Source organism: Macrosteles quadrilineatus, unplaced genomic scaffold (genome assembly GCF_028750875.1).
Source record: "Macrosteles quadrilineatus isolate MER2022 unplaced genomic scaffold, UCM_ALF_1.0 Scaffold_2__2_contigs__length_208266976, whole genome shotgun sequence".
Lineage (NCBI taxonomy): Eukaryota > Metazoa > Arthropoda > Insecta > Hemiptera > Cicadellidae > Macrosteles > Macrosteles quadrilineatus.
The window spans coordinates 92,388,942-92,408,629 of record NW_026542595.1 but is presented as its reverse complement, the minus strand read 5'-3'; the positions used below and the strand labels follow the sequence as shown (position 1 = coordinate 92,408,629).

Here is a 19,688-nt window from a genome sequence, read left to right as displayed (position 1 = left end):
ATCTAAGCCAGTGGTTGCTCTAGCTACAACTTTTCTCAGCAATGTTTGGCTTATCATAAATATATGGTATTGCATTTGGCTTTTTAACGAAAGTAAAGTTTTTGTCTTCATGCCACAACTACAAATAAAAGTACCTACCTATCAAAGGTGTGGCCACTAAATAATCATAGAGGATGCATTGCAATAAGTCCAAATGTGAAAAAATATATGTAGCATTTTACCAGCTGATCTGGAAACTTACCCACCCAAATTGTTAAAATGCCTAACCTTGAAAACGGTCAAGGAATTTGCTGGCTTTAAGTCATTTAGCTGGCTAACCCAGAAATTTGCTTACCTGCTGCAAAGATCGGTTAGCTCTTTAGCAGGGTGCCATTCAATGGAATGCTTAAATAATTTTTGGTTGTAGCTTATGGATTATGTTGAATAACAAAATTAGTCGTACCTGCATCTGAAAAAATCCAATTGTTGCTTATTGCCGCGATTAGTTTTGTCAGGAACTACTTGTCAGGAAATCATCTTTAAGTATTCCGTTGATTTTTGCTTATAGCTTGAATAGGAATTTACTGGACATGCTCCAAAGAGTATACCGGTACTCATCTCAAGTATACTTTTTCTAGATGAATTTATACTTTTTCTGATGTCGCGTTTGTTCTAAAGTAAAAAATATTTCACATAATAGTATTATACAGAAAATGGTAAAAGCTGGTGAGAAAAATACAACATATTAAATAAAAATAAAATTTATTTGTTCACGCCATGATTGGGATAGGCATGGAGTCAGGTTTTGCAGCGGCTTTGTGGTCACTGGTGGGAATGGTGGGTAGGTTCTCCTCTTTGGGTTCAACAACAAAGATGTTGTCAGGGAGTGGTCGTTTGGGACCAATCTTGCCATCAGGATCAAACGGTAACATGATCTTCACTTTGATGCCAAGCACACCTGTAAAACATCACAATGTAAATCAGGAGTTGAAGACATATTTTCATTTTATCATAACATTACTGTCAGCTAACACATTGCTGTTGTTTCAATGCTCTATTGGGTATTCCCTAGATCCTTGGAACACATAGCAGAGATCAGGGAGGTCAGGGAACGATCGTTGAGAAAATCTGAAGGTTAACAAAGGTTCTGGGATTTGAATTATGAAGAACTAGCTGAACCCGGCAGACGTTGTCTTGCCTTTGACTATTTATAATTTAAGTACCGTAACGTTTAATTGTCTTATTGTATATGAAGTGCTTATAACTAAATTAAAATGCGTACGACAACTAATGAAACACATATAGTACAAAGGATAACCGATTCTTTATTATTGCTCTTATATTAATGCTAGTGGGTAGACAATATTTTTGGTCTTTCTATTAGGCTCAATCACGTCCTGGTTGAAGTTCGTTCGCTACGCTCACTCACCTTTAGGTTGGAGCTCGTTCGCTGCGCTCACTTGCCTTCAGGTTAGCTCGTTCGCTACGCTCACTTGCCTTCAGGTTAGCTCGTTCACTACACTAACTCGCCTCCAGGTTGAAGTTCGTTCGCTATGCTCACTCACCTTTTGGTTGCAAATTAGCTGTTGTCAAAATTGTCATAAATGTAAAAGAAATAATAGTGCTGCACCCTGTTGGTAATCCTTGTAACTTTAATGCTATTGAACATCATAGAACAGAACCAACTTGTTTAATTGAAACAGCTGTTAAGATTTATTAATTCCATTTCTCATAAGGTTAACATGGGAAACTCCAGAGCCACTGGGGCGGAGCCGATTGGATGGATCACGAAATTGATGGTGTATAAACCTATTCCATGAAATTCGACACGTATGTACCAAGTTGTGTGGCAACCGGTTCAGCGGTGTCTGAGTTTATCACTGCCAAATATACAAACATCCTCTTTTATACTTATAGATAAGTCCCTGTTATGAGGATCCAGAATAAGCTAAAAGTAGCTGTGGCAATTCCATGAAAAACAAGCTTGCAAAAAAAACCTCTACATAAATAGGACAACTAACGTTAAAATTCTATACATGAAGTATGTTTTAACATAGACTAAAAGAATTAAATATAGACTGTCAGCCGTGCTGCAGTTACCATGGTAACAATAGGTTCTGGCGCACACCGCTGGGAGCGCCATTTGTTATGGCGTACACGCTACGTAACTACACGGCCTATGGTACCTATGGTAACTGCAGCACAGCTGATGGTCTATATTTAATTCTTTTTGTCTATGGTTTTAATGACCCCAAGATAGGTAGCAAATCCTTTGTAGCTGTTAAAGAGCTTCAATCAACAATCTGATCCATAGTTTGAGCCTAGTTAGGTCAGTTAGAGAAAGGTATTTACCTTGTCGAAGCAAGACGTGTCTAGTAGCAGTGTCGACGTAGTCCCTACAAGGCTCTCCACTGTGGATCATCAGGCCATCCACAAACTTCATGGACTTGGCTCTCTGACCTCTCAGCTTGCCAGACACCACAACTTCACATCCCTTGGCGTGACTCTCCATGATGAAGCGCAGTACTCCGTAACACGCCCTGCAAAATCATTTGAACCATTGATAAATTATATTTACAACACAAAATATTTAACAATGAGGCCAACAGCTATAAGATTTTGTGTTTTTGTTCACCGTGTTTTTAAACTAGGCTAGTGGTTTTTAGATATTTATACAATTAATTATGTAATTGATATTTATACAATTATATAATTAATATTTATACAATTATATAATTAATATTTATACAATTATGTAATTGATATTTATACAATTATATAATTGATATTTATACAATTATGTAATTGATATTTATACAATTATGTAATTGATATTTATACAATTGCTACATTATGCACATTTCGCCTGCTGGTAGCACTTTCAGGGGTCTTTCTCTTTTTGGGGTCTTTTTAATCGTCTATATAAAAAAAGTATAAGTATATATATATAGTAAAAAAGTAACACACGTCACTAGTATCAAAGTCGGGCCAAGATAAAGATGAACTCACATATGAGAGTCATGTTGGAATTTGAGGACCTTTGACGGCTGAGGGAAGAAATAAAACGGAAGAAGAAATACCTAAGTACCACCTACATGACTCCTTCGTGTGTCTGTTTGCACGTTACTCGTTTGGACTGACTGCGATAGCAGTGACTTGAGTAAATATATAGGACATTAGTGTTATACTTCATTTACAATATTTAGGCAGTTCTAGGAGAAGAAATCTATTTCCTCCACTTGACCATTATTATAAAATAATACCTCAACAGCTGATTAAGCAAGAGACTTTAATACAAAAATGTGGTGGGGGAACTTCCACTCAAACTGCCTAAATATTGTGAACGGAGTATAGTAATATACAGGGCGGCAAAGTCCCGGAACAATTAAATATTCAAAAAAATAATACAGATATAGCTACAAAACTTGGCACAAAGCTACTGGGCATTGAAGTAATTTAACCAATTATATAATGATAGCTACCTCCTTAGGGGGACAGCGGACAGCCCTCTAGGAATCTCAATAGTAAGCATAGGTTGATATGTTCATCAAATAGAAGGTCTGTTTTAGTAAGATACAATACCGCAAATCCAAACTCAAACGGACAGCCAAGTCAAAAATGGCAGCCGTTCAAAGATTAAGTACTAACATTTGCAAATTTGAATGTTTGAACTGGCTGCTATTTTTGACTCTGTTGTTTTGAGTTCCAATTTGCGGCATTGCATTCGTCTAATAATTACCTTTATTTTTAAACCCATATCGACCTATGCTTAAATTTAAGATTTTCTTTTTACTTCTAGCGGGCACCTCCCTGACAAGGTAGGCTGGTGTATTCTTGCACAAATTGTAATAAATAGTACATCCATCAATTATTTAATTTGGGGACGCCACTATGTGCGTATTTTAACCCAATTATGAATGAAGGATGAGAGTAGGATGATCTTGTAGTCTTGTTAGTGACTAAGGCCGACATGCTCCTTAGACACAGCTGTTAATTAATATCCCATACAGCTAATGGCAACTAAGGGACCTACAGTTTATAGTGGAATCCGAACCACATTTTTTCCCTTGTAATTTACGAATTGGTCTAATTATCAGGATAGTACTGCGGATAGTCGTAGTACTCACTAGTGCGGACGTTAATCCACACCAGGGAGCATCGCATCCACAGTATATCCCTATAAATATTCACAATTCGTGACTTCCTAGTAGCTGGATTACAGGACGACGCCACCCGTCCCAGTCATTGATTGATTGATAATTGATAATTAATTGATTGATTGATCCAATTTACAATAAATTAGCTCAACCCTCAATTACGGTTGATTTGTAAACTACATAGGCTAAAAAGTTTGTTACTCGTTTAAATATTGTCATTACAAATTTACAACCTACCTAGACATCAACATGCTTGTTTACTGTCGGGGAAACAAGTTTAGACACTCGAGTTTGGAGCTCTACAGAAAAGTAACCAAACTAGATTAGAAAAACACGTAGTACAGTAGAGTCCCGCAAACTCGGCGTAATGTGGACTGAAAGGGTGCCGAGTTTGTGAAATGCCGGGTTATCGGGAACTAGGGTTAAAAATAAGAGCGATACAGTTTCTAAGCTTTTTAACCGCCTTTTTTATTTATATTTATATTACAAGTCAGTATTAAGTCATCAGATAAAGTACAACAAATCCTTAGTACCAGTTTAGAATAATATGACTTAAGCTGGCTTGAGTCCATGATTAACTCCGACTCAAAAAATCACTAATTTTCTGAGCCAGGTGATGGCCGAGTTATCCAGACTGCCGGGTTATCGAGTGCCGAGTTTGCGGGACTCTACTGTATATATAATTTTCGTTGTTTTATTCTACGTATTCCTGTGAAAACCAAAATATTTAAGCTCGTTTAGGAATTTTTTATGACAGTCGGAAGGTAAAAACCCCCTGTTTTTAGAGTATCAAAAACCATCTTATGACTTTGAAAATTCGTACAATGTAAACTAAAAGTCAGAACTTTATCAAACTTTAATACAATATAGACACATATATAGGTAACGAATTAATTTGTGTAGTTTCAGAATTTTTACTCTACCCAAAAATCTTTTGTTGTAACTTTTGTAAATTAACTTTTTCTCAAAAACGGCAAACGCTAGAAAAAAATTGAAAAGCTGGTTTCGAAGGTGATTGATTTTGTATTTGAAATATTGATACTGCTCAACCACATTGTTACGCATGTTATATATATAAATTAACAAAAAACTGGATGATCTTGTGCCTGCAAAGGGTGCAGACGCCATCGCTCGCTCAGGAATCCAGTGCAGTGTTGCCACGATGGACGTTGACCGAGCGTAAGGTGATTCACGCAGTGTGTGTCACTGACAACTGACTCACAAAAATATCATGTTTTGAATTCTTCCAAAGGGTCCAAAGTATTACCACCCCAATTATGTCATCAGTAATCCACCTGTCTGTCTTCAATTTTAGCTAGTGTCACATCGCTAAAAATGGGTGCTAAATCTAAATTTTCAGATTCGGAATATGCAATGATTGTCAGTGCTATATGTTTTTTTAGAATTGAGGGAGAAACGTTAAGGGAAAAGCGATATCCAGTGCATGGTTAATAATATATGCTGTTCAGTTTTGACTCAACAGTTCGCAGCCCATTACTGCTCAGTGTCCAGGTGTTCAATTTGGCAACACTGTACGGGGTATGCGCCCAGTCAGAACCGGCGGCGGTCTGGAAGTGCCGTATTCGGCCTCTGCATTATCCAAATTAAATGTTAACTTATATAAATAACATGTGTTGATGTGTAATGTGGTTGAGCAGTATCAATATTTCAAATACAAAACCAATCACCTTCAATACAAGCTTTTCAATTTTTTTCTAGCGTTTGCCGTTTTTGAGAAAAAGTTAATTTACAAAAGGTACAACAAAAGATTTTTGGGTAGAGTAAAAATTCTGAAACTACACATATTAGTTCATTATGTGTCTATATTGTATTAAAGTTTGATAAAGTTCTGACTTTTAGTTTACATTGTACGAATTTTCAAAGTCATAAGATGGTTTTTGATACTCTAAAAACAGGGAGTTTTTACCTTCCGACTGTCATAAAAAATTTCCTAAACGAGCTAAAAAATTGGTTTTCACAGGAATACGTAGAATAAAACAACAAAAATGTATATATACTACGTGTTTTTCTAATCTAGTTTGGTTACTTTTCTGTAGAGCTCCACACTCGAGTGTCTAAACTTTTTTCCCCGACAGTAGTTTCTTTTAATTCTAACTTGGATAGCAAAGAACAAGGTGAATAATTAATTTTTAAACAAAGCTGAGTTTTAAACAGTGGCGGTAAACATAGAAACATTACATTACACAATGTCGTTGACAAGATTTAGGCATACCTCCTAACAGCCAGTCCTCCTATCAGCTTGTATCGGAGTGACTCAGCCTGAGCGATTGCACAGAGACCTCTGGTGGCCACCTTCTCAGCGTAGAGTTCGACAGAATCAGGAGGAAAGCCGAATCTCTTCTGCACAACTGAAGTCAGCTCCCTGATGCGTCGGCCCTTCTCTCCAAGCACATTCTGTGTCCGGGTGGCCATGATGATGATCTCCGTCTTGGTTGGAGTGACTCGCACCTCCACACCAGAGTAGCCATCTTCAGCTAACTCACGAGTTAAAAACTCATTCAGTTCAGCCTTAAATACCCCATCTGCAACAAACTGACAACTCAACTTGACCGGTGGGATGGATTCATCTCAACATATTGTATACTCACCTTCTCAAGTTTAAGAAATGAAAAAATAAGCACAGTAGGTTGATTTTCAATGGCTTGTAACTAACCCAGTTGTCCTCGATCATTGGGCATTAATTAATACTCCTGACTATAGAGATGACAAAACTTTTAAACAGACTTTTACAGATCGTAATGATCAATAATTGTTACAATCAATATAGCTGCTTGGTTTATACCAGATTGAATTGATACTTTATTGTTTGATAACGAAGGAGTAAGATGGCCTATTATCTAATACTACATATGTAAACATTTCAGTTTCTTCTGGAGAGTTAGATGATACAATCTTCAAATTAGAATCATCAGCGTAAAGACATAATTTAGCATTTTGCTTGTAGGTTAAAGTATCTGCCATGCCCTTAAGGTAACACAAAAAAGCAATGGCCCCAAAATTGAACCTTGTGGCAACCCAAATTTAATTGGTTGATAAGTTGATGATGATTTGATAATTCGATTATGATTTGTCAAATGAGTAATTTCCATGAATTGAGATCTATTTGGCAAATAGGAAGAAAAGCAATTCAGAGCTCTTTTAGATATTCCAATTATTTTAAGTTGTAACTGATGTCATGTACGTTGAATTGTTAGAAATGTAAATAAAGTTAAGTTTTGTTATTTCATTCTTTGGAAAGAATGCAAGCTCATTTTATGTGTTGAATAAATACTAGTTTTGTCATTGAATTTTACTACTCACATTGCTTGTGGTATTACTAAAGGGTAACAGTAACAAATCACTTACATACTGACAACGACAAAGTCAAAGTTGTTTATTTTTATCCTTGGTTTAATTTTAAATTTGTACGACTAAAAATGGCAAAAACTATTTGTTTTTAACCCTATGCACTAACCATAACCACAGAATACATACTAGGTACTATAACCCAGAATGCTAACCACATGGTAAAAAGCGTTAAGTACTTTGAGAACTTTGCCTGTCAGTTCGTAAGCAGCGCCACCAGAGTTGCTATGCTTTTTACCATGCGGTTGGGATTCTGGGTTATAGTAGTATGTATACAGTGCCATAACTTATCAATAAGTTTTGGTAATTGTTTGTTTTTAACGTTAATTACTTCAAATATAATTTTGTTTTTGATTGAATTAACTTAACATAAACTTAAGTTAGTTTCGTTTATAAGACATCAATAAAAAACGTAAACAGAACATGAAATTAGACTCAACTAGAGGTTTACAATTAAGGAAATATTTAAGTTTAAGCCTTTAACACGTTCGCTGCTACGGACGTTCCGGAACGTCAGCCGGGCCACGGCGCCAGGAGCTAAGAACGTTCCAGAACGTCACCGTTCATTGTTGTTTAACGTTGCTATGGATAAGCCAGCACGTCACAAGCGTTCTATATTTCTTTGCAGCTCGTACGGACGTACTTTTCTGACAATAAAAAATATAGTTTCCCAAATCACCACCAGGGTCGTTTGGAACAGGGCTTTGTTTTACCTCTTTCCTGCTAGATAGCGACACTACTTTACTGACTGTAACCTGGGTAGTGCTGCTATCTATCAGAATCACTTAGTACTATATCCAAAGCCAGTTTTATTGCAGAACATTGCCATCCAGTATAACTACTGTTGTTTTTACTGTAATTCAGTGTATCGGTGGCAATGTCACGCAGCGGCCGAGCGTTAGTTCAGCAACTGGCGCCGTCCCGGCATCTAGCGCTCAGCAGCGAACGTGTTAAACACTTTCCCACACTATAATAGGGCCTAACTTAAAATGTAAACAGATCATAACTCTTTTGATGTTTACATTGTGTGAAAATTTGTACGGTATATCAAACGGAATTATAACTGCTAGGCCTATGGCCTATGTAGGTATAAATATTTAATCCGATTAATATATTGCAGATTCTCTGCGGAACTGTACCCAAATAATTAGGTCCAAATCCATGTTAGGTAGTAAAACGTCATATCGGCAAACAAAACCAATGTGTAATTATCGCATTGGTTGTTTGTATGTGTTGTTCACGTGTCCATTATTAAAAATGTAAACCTTCATTACAAATTAAAACTGTGTTAAATAATTTTTTTTCTTTCTCTTCAAAGAATTTCATGAAACTCGATTTTAATGTATGCGGACAAAACCCAATTATTTACATAATTAATTTACATCAAATTACTAAAATAAGACATCTTGTTATCATTTGATTTCTGATAAGGTTATTAGTAAGTCTGACTCTAGTCTTTGTAACTTACGATGTAGGCCTATGCTTCCATAATTTTAATCCAAATCAATCCAAATTTTACCACAAAAATATTTAGGGTTAGGGTTTTTTAAAGATCTAAAATAGAATACGGATTTCAAATAGATATATAAATGAATTATACATACTTTCCTCTTTTTAGAAACCGCTGTTGACATGGTTTCCAAAGTAAGTAAACAAATTGAGGTTAGGTACGCTGTTGCGATGAAGTCAAAAAGAAAGAGGTTAGGTTTGATTTTTGACCATGTGCGGCGATATTAAAACTCTTGGAATTACGAGAAAAGGAGGGAAACTATCTAAAGGCAGACTTGGAGAAATCTGATCAAATGAATCATCATAATATACACACATACAGAACTAAAGAGAGATAGAGAGAGAGTGAGAGAGAGAGAGAGATTCTTTATTTTGCAATCGTCAAGATTGAAAATGGAGTCATATGAAATACACAGTTTAAACATTTTTGATGTGATCTTGCTTCACAAAATATTGTTTTTCCAGTCTTTATACTCTTTATTACTATAAAAAGGGTGTAGTAGCGGCCATAATCTATTTCAGCAACTCCCTCTTGAACCTGCCAGGGTCATGACTCGGGCTCTTCATTTCTTCAGGCAAAGCATAAAGAGTCTTGCGCTAAACAAATATCCCATTAAAATCAATGAAGGATTTTTGTCAATTACTGCAAAATTATTGACTAGAAATGTAACAATCCAATTCTCTATCAAGGTCGTTTATCAGTACAGGGAATAGTAACAGGCCTACAACTTAGGCCAGGGACACACTTACCGGCGAAACCGCCGGACGCCGGATCCGGCGGCGCAAGAGCAAGTTGAGATGGGTCGCTGTCAATGCGCCACCACGTCAAACCGCCACCTCGGTGTTTTGGTCAGAGGCGTCAACCCGCCACCACAAAAAAACCGAGGTGGTGGGTTGACGTGTACGTACAGGTCAACCCGCCACCTCGACAACAGGCCACCACGACAACCCACCACCACACAATTTTCCGAGGTGGCGGGTTGTCGTACACACTCAAGTCAATGAGCCACCACGACAACATGCCACCACGACAACCCACCAACACCAGTTTTTATCAGAGGTGGCGGGTTGTCGTGAAGCTCCATGTTCGATGTCGGCAACCCGCCACCTCGTACGTAGGCGACAACGTGCCACCCCGTCAACCCGCCACCACTCTTTTACGAGGTGGCGGGTTGACGTGTACGCTCAGTGTTCGGTGCCGTCAACGCGCCACCTCGATCATAGGCGACAACGTGCCACCTCGACAACCCACACCCTCGCGGTTTGATTTATCAATAAATAAATCGGTTGGATTTATATTCTGTAGCATTAAATATATTGTGCTTTGATTCAGTTAATTTAGAGAAAGTTATGTACCTAACTCTTAAATAGCATTTCTGGACATTTTAGTTTATTTTTGGAAGAAAGATTGATAGGTAATACAATTATTAACATGGTGAAACCCCGACATTTGAAAGGGTCTCACGCCCTTAAGGGTAGGAAGTAGGAACTTTTAAATTCTAAAACCTTAATACAAAACTTCGAATTGGTCCGAATCCTTTAACACCAACACCTTAAACGTTGAAATTTGTCCACAAATAAGGGAGGAGTAGTGTTCACAAAACACAGTCCTCGCGTATTAATATGAGATGATAAAAACGTATAACAAAAACAAAAATAGAATAGTTATTTTACTTAATTGCCAGTGAAAAAACATTTTTTTCATTAGGCGTATAAATATATATATTTATATATATATAAGTTTTTATGTGCACCTACCACCACGTGCGCACGCAACATACGTGTAAAAAGCATGCATTTTATACATTTAAACCGGCGATAGTCAGGGATAGTCTTGTGCCATTTTATAATGGTTTGCGAAAGCAAGACGCAAAGAAAATTTTATTCACTTGAATTCAAAACGTAATTCGGGTGAAATTATCGGTATTCTGTGATTAGACCACGAATACTAGAAGAGACCTGGTATGGATTATAAACATAAACAAAAGATGTTTTAAAAAAATAGTACAACACCCCATTGCTGTAACAATTGTGGTCCAAAAGTTATTTCAGCTTTTAAGATTTTGAACTATATACTATCACCGCTTTCCCATGATATAGGATGTTAACAAGCTTATGGGAGAAAGTATGTTTCAGAATGCTGATACCATATATTTTTACATTTATTTTGTCATTTCTAATGTTTGATAGGTATTAAGTAATCGTCCGTGATATGAAATAAATTGAATCACGTATATTGACTATTTCAATTGGCTTCTGGGGCAGAGCCCTGATGGAATTTCAAATGGGTTTTGTTTTATGGCAAATTTACATGTCACGACCTATCCAACGACACCTTAAACTTGATGATCGGATGTGTAGCAGTTTCAAAACAATAATCACAACATTTGTGTTGGCCAATTAAATATTCAAATAATGATGATGTTTATGTGTAAATGTATCCTCGACTAAACAATTCTCACAATGTGCAGTATATCGTATCTACATAAGTAGTGGTGAACTACCGGTATGACCCCACTTTAGGCACGTTTTTCCCATGTTATTCTTATGGGGATCATTTTTTAGCCACCAAATCCAAAAATCCTGATCTTCGCCTGTACACCCCAATCCACATGCATTCACAAGTATATTCTCAAAATCATCAACTTGACAGTGCGAGGTTTGTATGCAAACTTGGACGCGCCTGTGGCCGGGAGCGCGACCGGTCCTCTCGCCATTAGCAGTGTCAAGCGAGGAAGTGTCCATACCACTGCAATTAATTATACAGACAGACCAGTCTCAGGTGTTCCATTCAATGTCGAGAGGGGGGGTATTGAAAGAGAGAGAGAACGTGGCGTGGGAGTGAGAGAGAGAGAATGCGGCGCGGGAATGAGTGACGCCAGATGTCTAGACAGGCGCGCGGCGTCGGACGTATTGACAGTGATTGATGTGATGACAGGTGACAGGTGTCAAATTAAATTTGTACTTTCATATTTTAATTTTCTCCAGAAATTGTTAAAATAAATTTTACAAATACACTGCAATTGTTAAAAATTATTTTATGAATTGTACAGAATTCACTTGCTGGGAATTATATAAAAAGGCGGGGAAAACCGGTTCCTTCAGTCAGTCCCCTTCCGTCGCAGCCATCTTGATCTCTCTCCTCTGGTAAGTTTTTTTTTCACATGCGGGGCTGGGCTAGTGGAAGGCGTTGGCACCGTGGACCTGTCTAGACATCCTACGCTGCCACGCCCCTGTCTCGGTAGCGAATAGAATGATGTCTGAGACTGGTCTGTCTGTATAATTAATTGCAGTGGTATGGACACTTCCTCGCTTGCTCGTGCGGAAATGACTTAGTTAGGTGACTGCCTGTCTGTGTATTTATTATTTGAAACTTAGAGAGAGTATTTTTCAAAAGACTTGTGACAGTGATAAAGTCCTAATTTTTGAACTTAGAAAAATTGTACAGGATTTTTCTTTAAAACTTATATTATTTTTCTCTCATGACACTTTGTCATTTTTGTATAACTTCCACTATGTTAAAATATAACAAGTCCTGATTTTTATACAATTAGCTGAATTTCACTCATTAAGGTAACACAGGTAACATAGGTAGTTTTCTCTATAGCACACGATGTATAAATGTAGACTCAGCATTCTGAATTGCTAAAAAGTATTTTTATTTAACAAATTTAATTTTTGATTTAGTTTTAATTTTGAAAATTGCAATTATAAAATCTTATTGTATAAAATTGTTTTGAATATTAACATTTAAAATTCTGATTTAAATTATTATTTCTTACTAATTGAAATTGTTAAAATGTAATTTCAACTATATAGAAGATGCCAACCTAGTTTTTAGTTACATATATAAAATGAAGACTACATGAACACTGCTCTGTGTCGCTCCACTCAGCATTCTGAATTGCTAAAAAGTATTCTTTTATTTAACAAATATAACTTTTAAGATTTAGTTTTGATTTTGAAAATTGCAATTGTCAAATCTTATTGTATAAAATTGTTTTGAATATTGAAATTTAGAATTCTGATTTAAACTATTATTTCTCATTAATTGAAATTGTCAAAATGTAATTTATACTAAAGAGTATTTCTCAACAGTTACTATGGCAGTGAAACTTAAACATTAAAATCCTTATTTTTGAACTTAGAAAAAATTTTACAGGATTTTTCTTTAAAACTTATATTATTTTTCTCTCATGACACTTTGTCATTTTTGTATAACTTCCACTATGTTAAAATATAACAAGTCCTGATTTTTATACAATTAGCTGAATTTCACTCATTAAGGTAACACAGGTAACATAGGTAGTTTTCTCTATAGCACACACTGTATAAATGTAGACTCAACATTCTAAATTGCTAAAAAGTATTTTTTATTTAACAAATTTAATTTTTGATCTAGTTTTGATTTTAAAAATTGCAATTATAAAATCTTATTGTATAAAATTGTTTTGAATATTAACATTTAAAATTCTGATTTAAATTATTATTTCTCACTAATTGAAATTGTTAAAATGTAATTTCAACTATATAGAAGATGCCAACCTAGTTTTTTGTTACATATATAAAATGAAGGCTACATGTCAACACTGCTCTGTGTCATTCTCCACCAAAAGTAACCTGATTCGCCACTACAATTTGATACATCAAATCAAGGTAAAACTGTGTAAAGTTTGTAATTTAATCTGTGATAGTAACATAGCTCTAAAATCTCATATATTAATAACTCACAAGACTTGTAGTTTCTGTAAAAGAAATGTTGTTGGTCATTTTAAAAGACATGTACATTCTTGCAACAAATGTCCATATACAATGATTAAATTTGTTGGTGAATCGATTAAAACTAAACTTAAAAATACTCTTCACTCTTGTCCTCTGCCGATAAAATGGACTTTAGTAAGGAGAATCAAATTTATAAAATATTCTGTGGATCAAAATGGAAAATTAGTTAATGAGAAAGAATGTATTGCAGATTTTAGAAGCATTACCACCTTAACTATTGAGAAGAGAGATTTAAAGCCTCAAATTGACAATGCTCTTTTAAAGATTGATGCATCTATACACAAATATCAAGCCCAAGGCAGTGGATGGATTTATGACCATACTAAATATTGGCAGTTACATGTTTACAAGTATAAGCCCTTAACTCCAAAATCATACATACCCACACCAGAGAGTATTAAATTGACAAAAGCAGTTTTAAATATAAAAAATTTGGATAATAAATGCTTTCTTTGGTCAATTTTAGCAGCTTTATATCCAAGGAATGCTAATGATCATGCTGAAAGGGTCTCTAACTATGTACCCTACGTAGGTCAGTTAAATATGACAAATATAAAATATCCCGTAAAAATATCTGATATAGATAAATTCGAAAGACAGAATAATATAAGTGTTAATGTATTTGGAGTTGAAGACCAGAAATGTATATATCCATTAAGAACAACCAAACTAAATAGAAATACTCACATAGATTTATTATTATTACAAGAAGGTCGTAAATCACATTACTGTTTAATTCGTGATTTTAATATGTTAATGTTCCACTCTACAAAAGATGACCATAAGAAGCATTTTTGCAAATTTTGTTTACAACATTTTTACACTAATGATATATTGGAACGTCATGCAACATATTGTAAAAACTTTGATGCCCAACGAGTGGAAATGTCTAAACAAGATGCATTACAATTTAAAAATTATAAATATCAACTTAAAGCCCCATATGTAATTTATGCAGATTTTGAATGCTTTATAAACTCTAATATACATATTCCATCGGGATTTGCATTTGTCGTAGTAAAATATTCAAAAATTATTTCTGAAGAGTTGTACAGTGGCACAAATGTTATGGATGTGTTTTTTGAAAGATTATTTCAGGCTTATGATTATATTAAAAATCAAATGGCAATATATATTCCTCTTCAAATGACCCCTGAGCAAGAGGTATCTTTCCAAAACTCAACACATTGTCATATTTGTGAAAAGCCCCTATATTTTGATAGGGTGAGAGATCATTGCCATTCCTCTGGCCAATACCGTGGAGCTGCCCACAATGATTGTAATTTAAACTATAAAGTAACAAAGAAAATACCAGTATTCTTCCATAACTTGAAAAATTATGATGGTCACATAATAATGCAACATTTGGGAAAGTTTAATAAACGTAAATTAAATTGTATAGCTAAAGATATGGAAAAATATATATCATTCTCTGTTGATGATTTAGTATTTTTAGATTCATACAACTTTCTGTCCCTTCCATTATATAAATTGGCTTCCAATTTGAACACATTTAGATTCATACAAAATCCACTACTACAACGTAAAGGTGTATATCCCTATGAATATATGACGGGACCAGATAAGTTCGCAGAGTCTCTACCTCCAATTGAAACATTTTACAGTTCTATAACTAAAGAACATATCTCTCCCAATGAATATGAACATGCTAAAAATGTATGGACCCATTTTAATATAAATAATTTACAAGAATATCATGATTTATATCTTAAAACAGATGTATTGCTACTGGCTGATGTGTTTGAGACATTTAGAGACCTGTGTTTAAAAGATTACAAACTTGACCCTGTACATATGTATTCACTTCCTGGACTTACATGGGAGGCCTGTCTTAGAATGACCGGTATAAAATTACAATTATTTCAAGATATTGACATGCATTTGTTCATAGAAAGTGCAATCAGAGGAGGAGTCAGTATGATTTCTACACGTTACGCTAAAGCCAATAATAGATATATGGGCGAACACTATGACCCCAATCAAGAGAGTGTGTATTTAATATATTTAGATTGTAACTCGCTATACTCCACATCTATGTGTGAGCCACTACCTGTGGATGGATTTCGTTGGACTAATGAGATAGACTACAAAATATACAAAAATAATCAAAATGATGAGTTTGGATACATTTTAGAAGTTGATTTAAAATATGATAAAAGCTTACATGATTTACATAATGACTATCCATTAGCACCAGAGAAAATAAATGGCAAATTAATACCTAATTTAAATGACAAAACAAAATATATTTTACATTACAAAGCATTACAAAAACATGAGGAATTGGGTTTGATTGTTACAAAATACCACAGAATTTTAAAATTTAGACAATCAAAATGGCTTGCGCCCTATATTAATTTTAATATTGAAAAACGAAAATGGGCTAAAAATGATTTTGAAAAAGACTTTTACAAATTATTAAATAATAGTCTCTTTGGTCGAACAATTATGAATCAACGAAAGTTTCGTGACATACATCTCAAGGATGAGTATTTTGCTATTAACAAAATATGTCACTAATCCAAGGTTTGACTGTAGCAAAAAGTTTGATAACAATTTACATGCTATACATTTAAATAAATTAGTTGTAAAGTTTAATAAACCAATATATTTGGGAATGACCATTTTGGATATTAGTAAAGTAATAATGTATGATTTCCACTATAATTATATGTCAAAATTTAAGAATAAAAGATTTCTAATGACAGATACAGATTCTTTAATGTATACTATAGTTACAGAGGACTTTTACAAGGAAATAGAATGTGACTTACACTATTTTGATACCTCTGGATATAGTAAAGACCATTTCTTATACTCTGATAAAAATAAAAAAGTCACTGGAAAGTTTAAAGACGAATTAGATGGCCATATTATGTATGAATATTGTGGTTTAAGACCAAAGTTATACTCTTACATTCCTCTAAAATGGTTATATGAAGAAGACAAGCAAGCTTTAGAGGTCAAAAAAGCTAAAGGAGCTGATAGTGCTACATTTAAACATCTCCTTAGACATCAACATTATTTAAACTGTCTTGCAACTGGGCAAGATTACTATGAGAATGTGACAAGAATTAAATCTACAAATCATCATCTTCAAACCTTGACCATGAACAAGAAAGTACTATCCTTTGACGATGACAAGAGGTTTATTCTAGAAGATGGCATCAACACCCTTGCTCTTGGTCATTATAAAATTGATCAAACATAAATCTATATTTGCCATTATTCTTTGACCTTTCTTTGTCTATTACAAAAAAGCCATATTTAGTTTTATCCCAACATTGGTGGCAGAGATTTCTAAATTGGTTAAATGAAAAGTCATTACCAACATGATTGTTATATACATGTTTTAAATTTAAATCATCTTGTTTGAATAATATTAGGAAATTTACATTATCACGTAAATGTTTGTGTACTTTGCTGTAAGATTGACACAAGTAAAAACAGTTAATATTTTTATGTCGACCCATTGAGAAAAATTGTGTAATATTTTGACTATTTATGTCATCAAATACAACAACTGACTGTGATTTTACATCATTTGGTGTGATTTCACAGTCAGTAAACGTGTGTAATTTCACTTCATCACACAAACTAAATATTTCAATTATTTTTTTATATTTTTCTTGTTCTAAAGATTTAGATATTAAATATAAGTTTGTAAATTTTAATCCTTCCTTTCTTACAATTAAATTGTAAATTACAACCGTCTTCCCACTTCCACTTGGACCACAAATAACACATCGAATATTGGTAGGAAATAGACCCAACTTCTTTGGTATATACTCCTTAGTATGTGATATTTTAAATTTATGTTTTTGTTGAATAAAAGACATTTTTTATATAATAAAAATGGTAAAAAATGATAATAAGAAAACATGTAAAAAGGGCAAAGGTTTATTCCTAAAGCCTTACAGGGGTCGAGGGTTATTGAATACTCTTATAAATAACCTTCCATTTCCACTTCACATACCATCATATCAATACTGTGGACCTGGGACGAATATACGTGAGAATTTAGCTAAAAATGTACCTCCAAAAAATAAACTAGACTCTTATTGTAAAGAGCATGACATATTCTACATGAATAATCCCGATACCGCTGCTCGGAACAAAGCAGACATGAGATTAGCAGACTTAGCTTGGACTAGAGTAACGGCCAAGGACGCAAGTCTTGCTGAAAGAGCTGCTGCTTATGCCGTGACAAATTTGATGAAGGCAAAAGCAAAAATGGGAATGGGATTAAAATTTAATAAAAAAGATGGACAACTACCAGCTGTTAGAGGCCGCAAAAGACGTGCCTCACTTCAGGGGGGTGTACCTAAAAAACGAGCTAAAAAATCTAACACCAAGAGTAAAAGAGTGCGGAATAGTTAATTTAGACAGTTCATCTGGCACACATTGGACAGCATATCGTAAAAATAAAGATATTGTAATTTATTTTGACCCATTTGGAATCCAACCTCCAAAAGAAGTAATTAAATATTTTGAGGGATATAAAATATTCTATACAACTGATCAAATACAAGATTTAAATAGTTCTATTTGTGGAATTTTATGTTTATCATTCATAAAAATTTTTGTTTATAAAAATGGATTCATTTACTATAACATTTTCGGGTACAGAGTCAGAGCTGAAGTCAGTGTTCTTTCCTCCCATAGAATTAAATGATGATTATGTAATTGGATTAGTAGATTTTCAAAGTTATAATTCTATATTTAATGTTAAAAAACCCCTAAATACTTTAACATATTACAAAGTAGAGAAAATGATATTACCAAAAGGAGAGATCTCTGTCGATGATTTAAACCAATTATTAAATGGTAAACTTAAAGTTATAATAGATAAAAATGGAGAAGCATTAATTAATACTAAATCCAAACTTTTATTTAAAGGGCTTATTCCAAAATTAAATCAACTTAAGGGCAACAAATTAACCATTGGAGAAGGTGATGATGTTTTCTATTATGACCACAATGCTCCAGTTACAATAGAAATTTCTGAAGGAACATATGAGGTGGTTGAGCTTGCAAAGGAAATTCAAAAGCAAATCCCAGACTTTTTCCTTACAGCTAATAATAAAACTATGAAAGCGACACTACTTTCTAGCCACGTGTTTGATTTTACAAAACCATGTTTAGGGTCTGTTTTATTGGGATTTAAAGGTGTTTCTACTCCTGGTGTTCAGTTTGAATCTACAAATAAAATAAACATTAATAATGTAAATGTGATTAGAGTAAAATGTAATATTGCAAATGGGTCCTATTTAAATGGCAACAAATCACACACCATACATAGCTTTTATCCAGAAGCTCCTCCCGGCTACAAAATTATTGAAGTTCCAAGAAATATTATATATTTTCCTGTAAATAAGAGAAGTTTAGATGTTGTCAGTATTACATTTGCCGATCAGCACGACAAGGCAATTGACTTTAACGGAGAAGAAACTACAATTACTTGTCATATAAAAAAGATATGAGAATTTATAAGAGTGGGCAGCTATCTATAAGTGTACAAAATGCTAGGTTCCTAAAGTCAATAGGACTAAAGTTAAAATTTTCTATTAATAAAAATGGAAGATTTTCTAGATGTTACAGGGAAATCCCAATTCGACGATAGTGTGGTTAAAATTACAAATCACTCCTATGTTCCCCACAACACTTTGGCAATAAATAATTCTGATGAAATTCGAATATGTATTAATAATCAAGATTTGCTAACTCTTCCATGTAGGAGTTATCTGTATATTAAGGGAGAAATTGAAAATCATGATAAAGGTCATTTTATAAATAATGCATTTGCGTTCTTATTTGATGAAATTAGATACGAAGTTGCAGGTAAAGAAATAGACATTGTAAGAAACCCAGGAA

General features: G+C 34.3%; 1 protein-coding gene across 1 annotated transcript; it reads right to left on the bottom strand.

Moving 5' to 3' along the window:
- Positions 1 to 724: 724 nt before the first annotated feature.
- Positions 725 to 9,250, bottom strand: LOC128986164 (40S ribosomal protein S3-A-like). The gene is made up of 4 exons (XM_054406346.1): positions 9,107 to 9,250; positions 6,370 to 6,689; positions 2,332 to 2,519; positions 725 to 937 (listed from the first exon to the last, which is right to left on the bottom strand). Exons 1-4 carry the CDS (start codon positions 9,134 to 9,136, stop codon positions 750 to 752), a joined length of 726 nt encoding a protein of 241 aa, XP_054262321.1. The 5' UTR covers positions 9,137 to 9,250; the 3' UTR covers positions 725 to 749.
- Positions 9,251 to 19,688: the final 10,438 nt, after the last annotated feature.

Coding starts and splice junctions, on each gene's coding strand:
- LOC128986164 (XM_054406346.1), bottom strand. CDS start 9,136: ATGTCAACAGCGGTTTCTAAAAAGAGGAAA. Junction 6,690..9,106: donor CGGTTTCTAAAAAGAGGAAA/GTATGTATAATT, acceptor TTGAGTTGTCAG/TTTGTTGCAGATGGGGTATT. Junction 2,520..6,369: donor GGAGGACTGGCTGTTAGGAG/GTATGCCTAAAT, acceptor ATGATTTTGCAG/GGCGTGTTACGGAGTACTGC.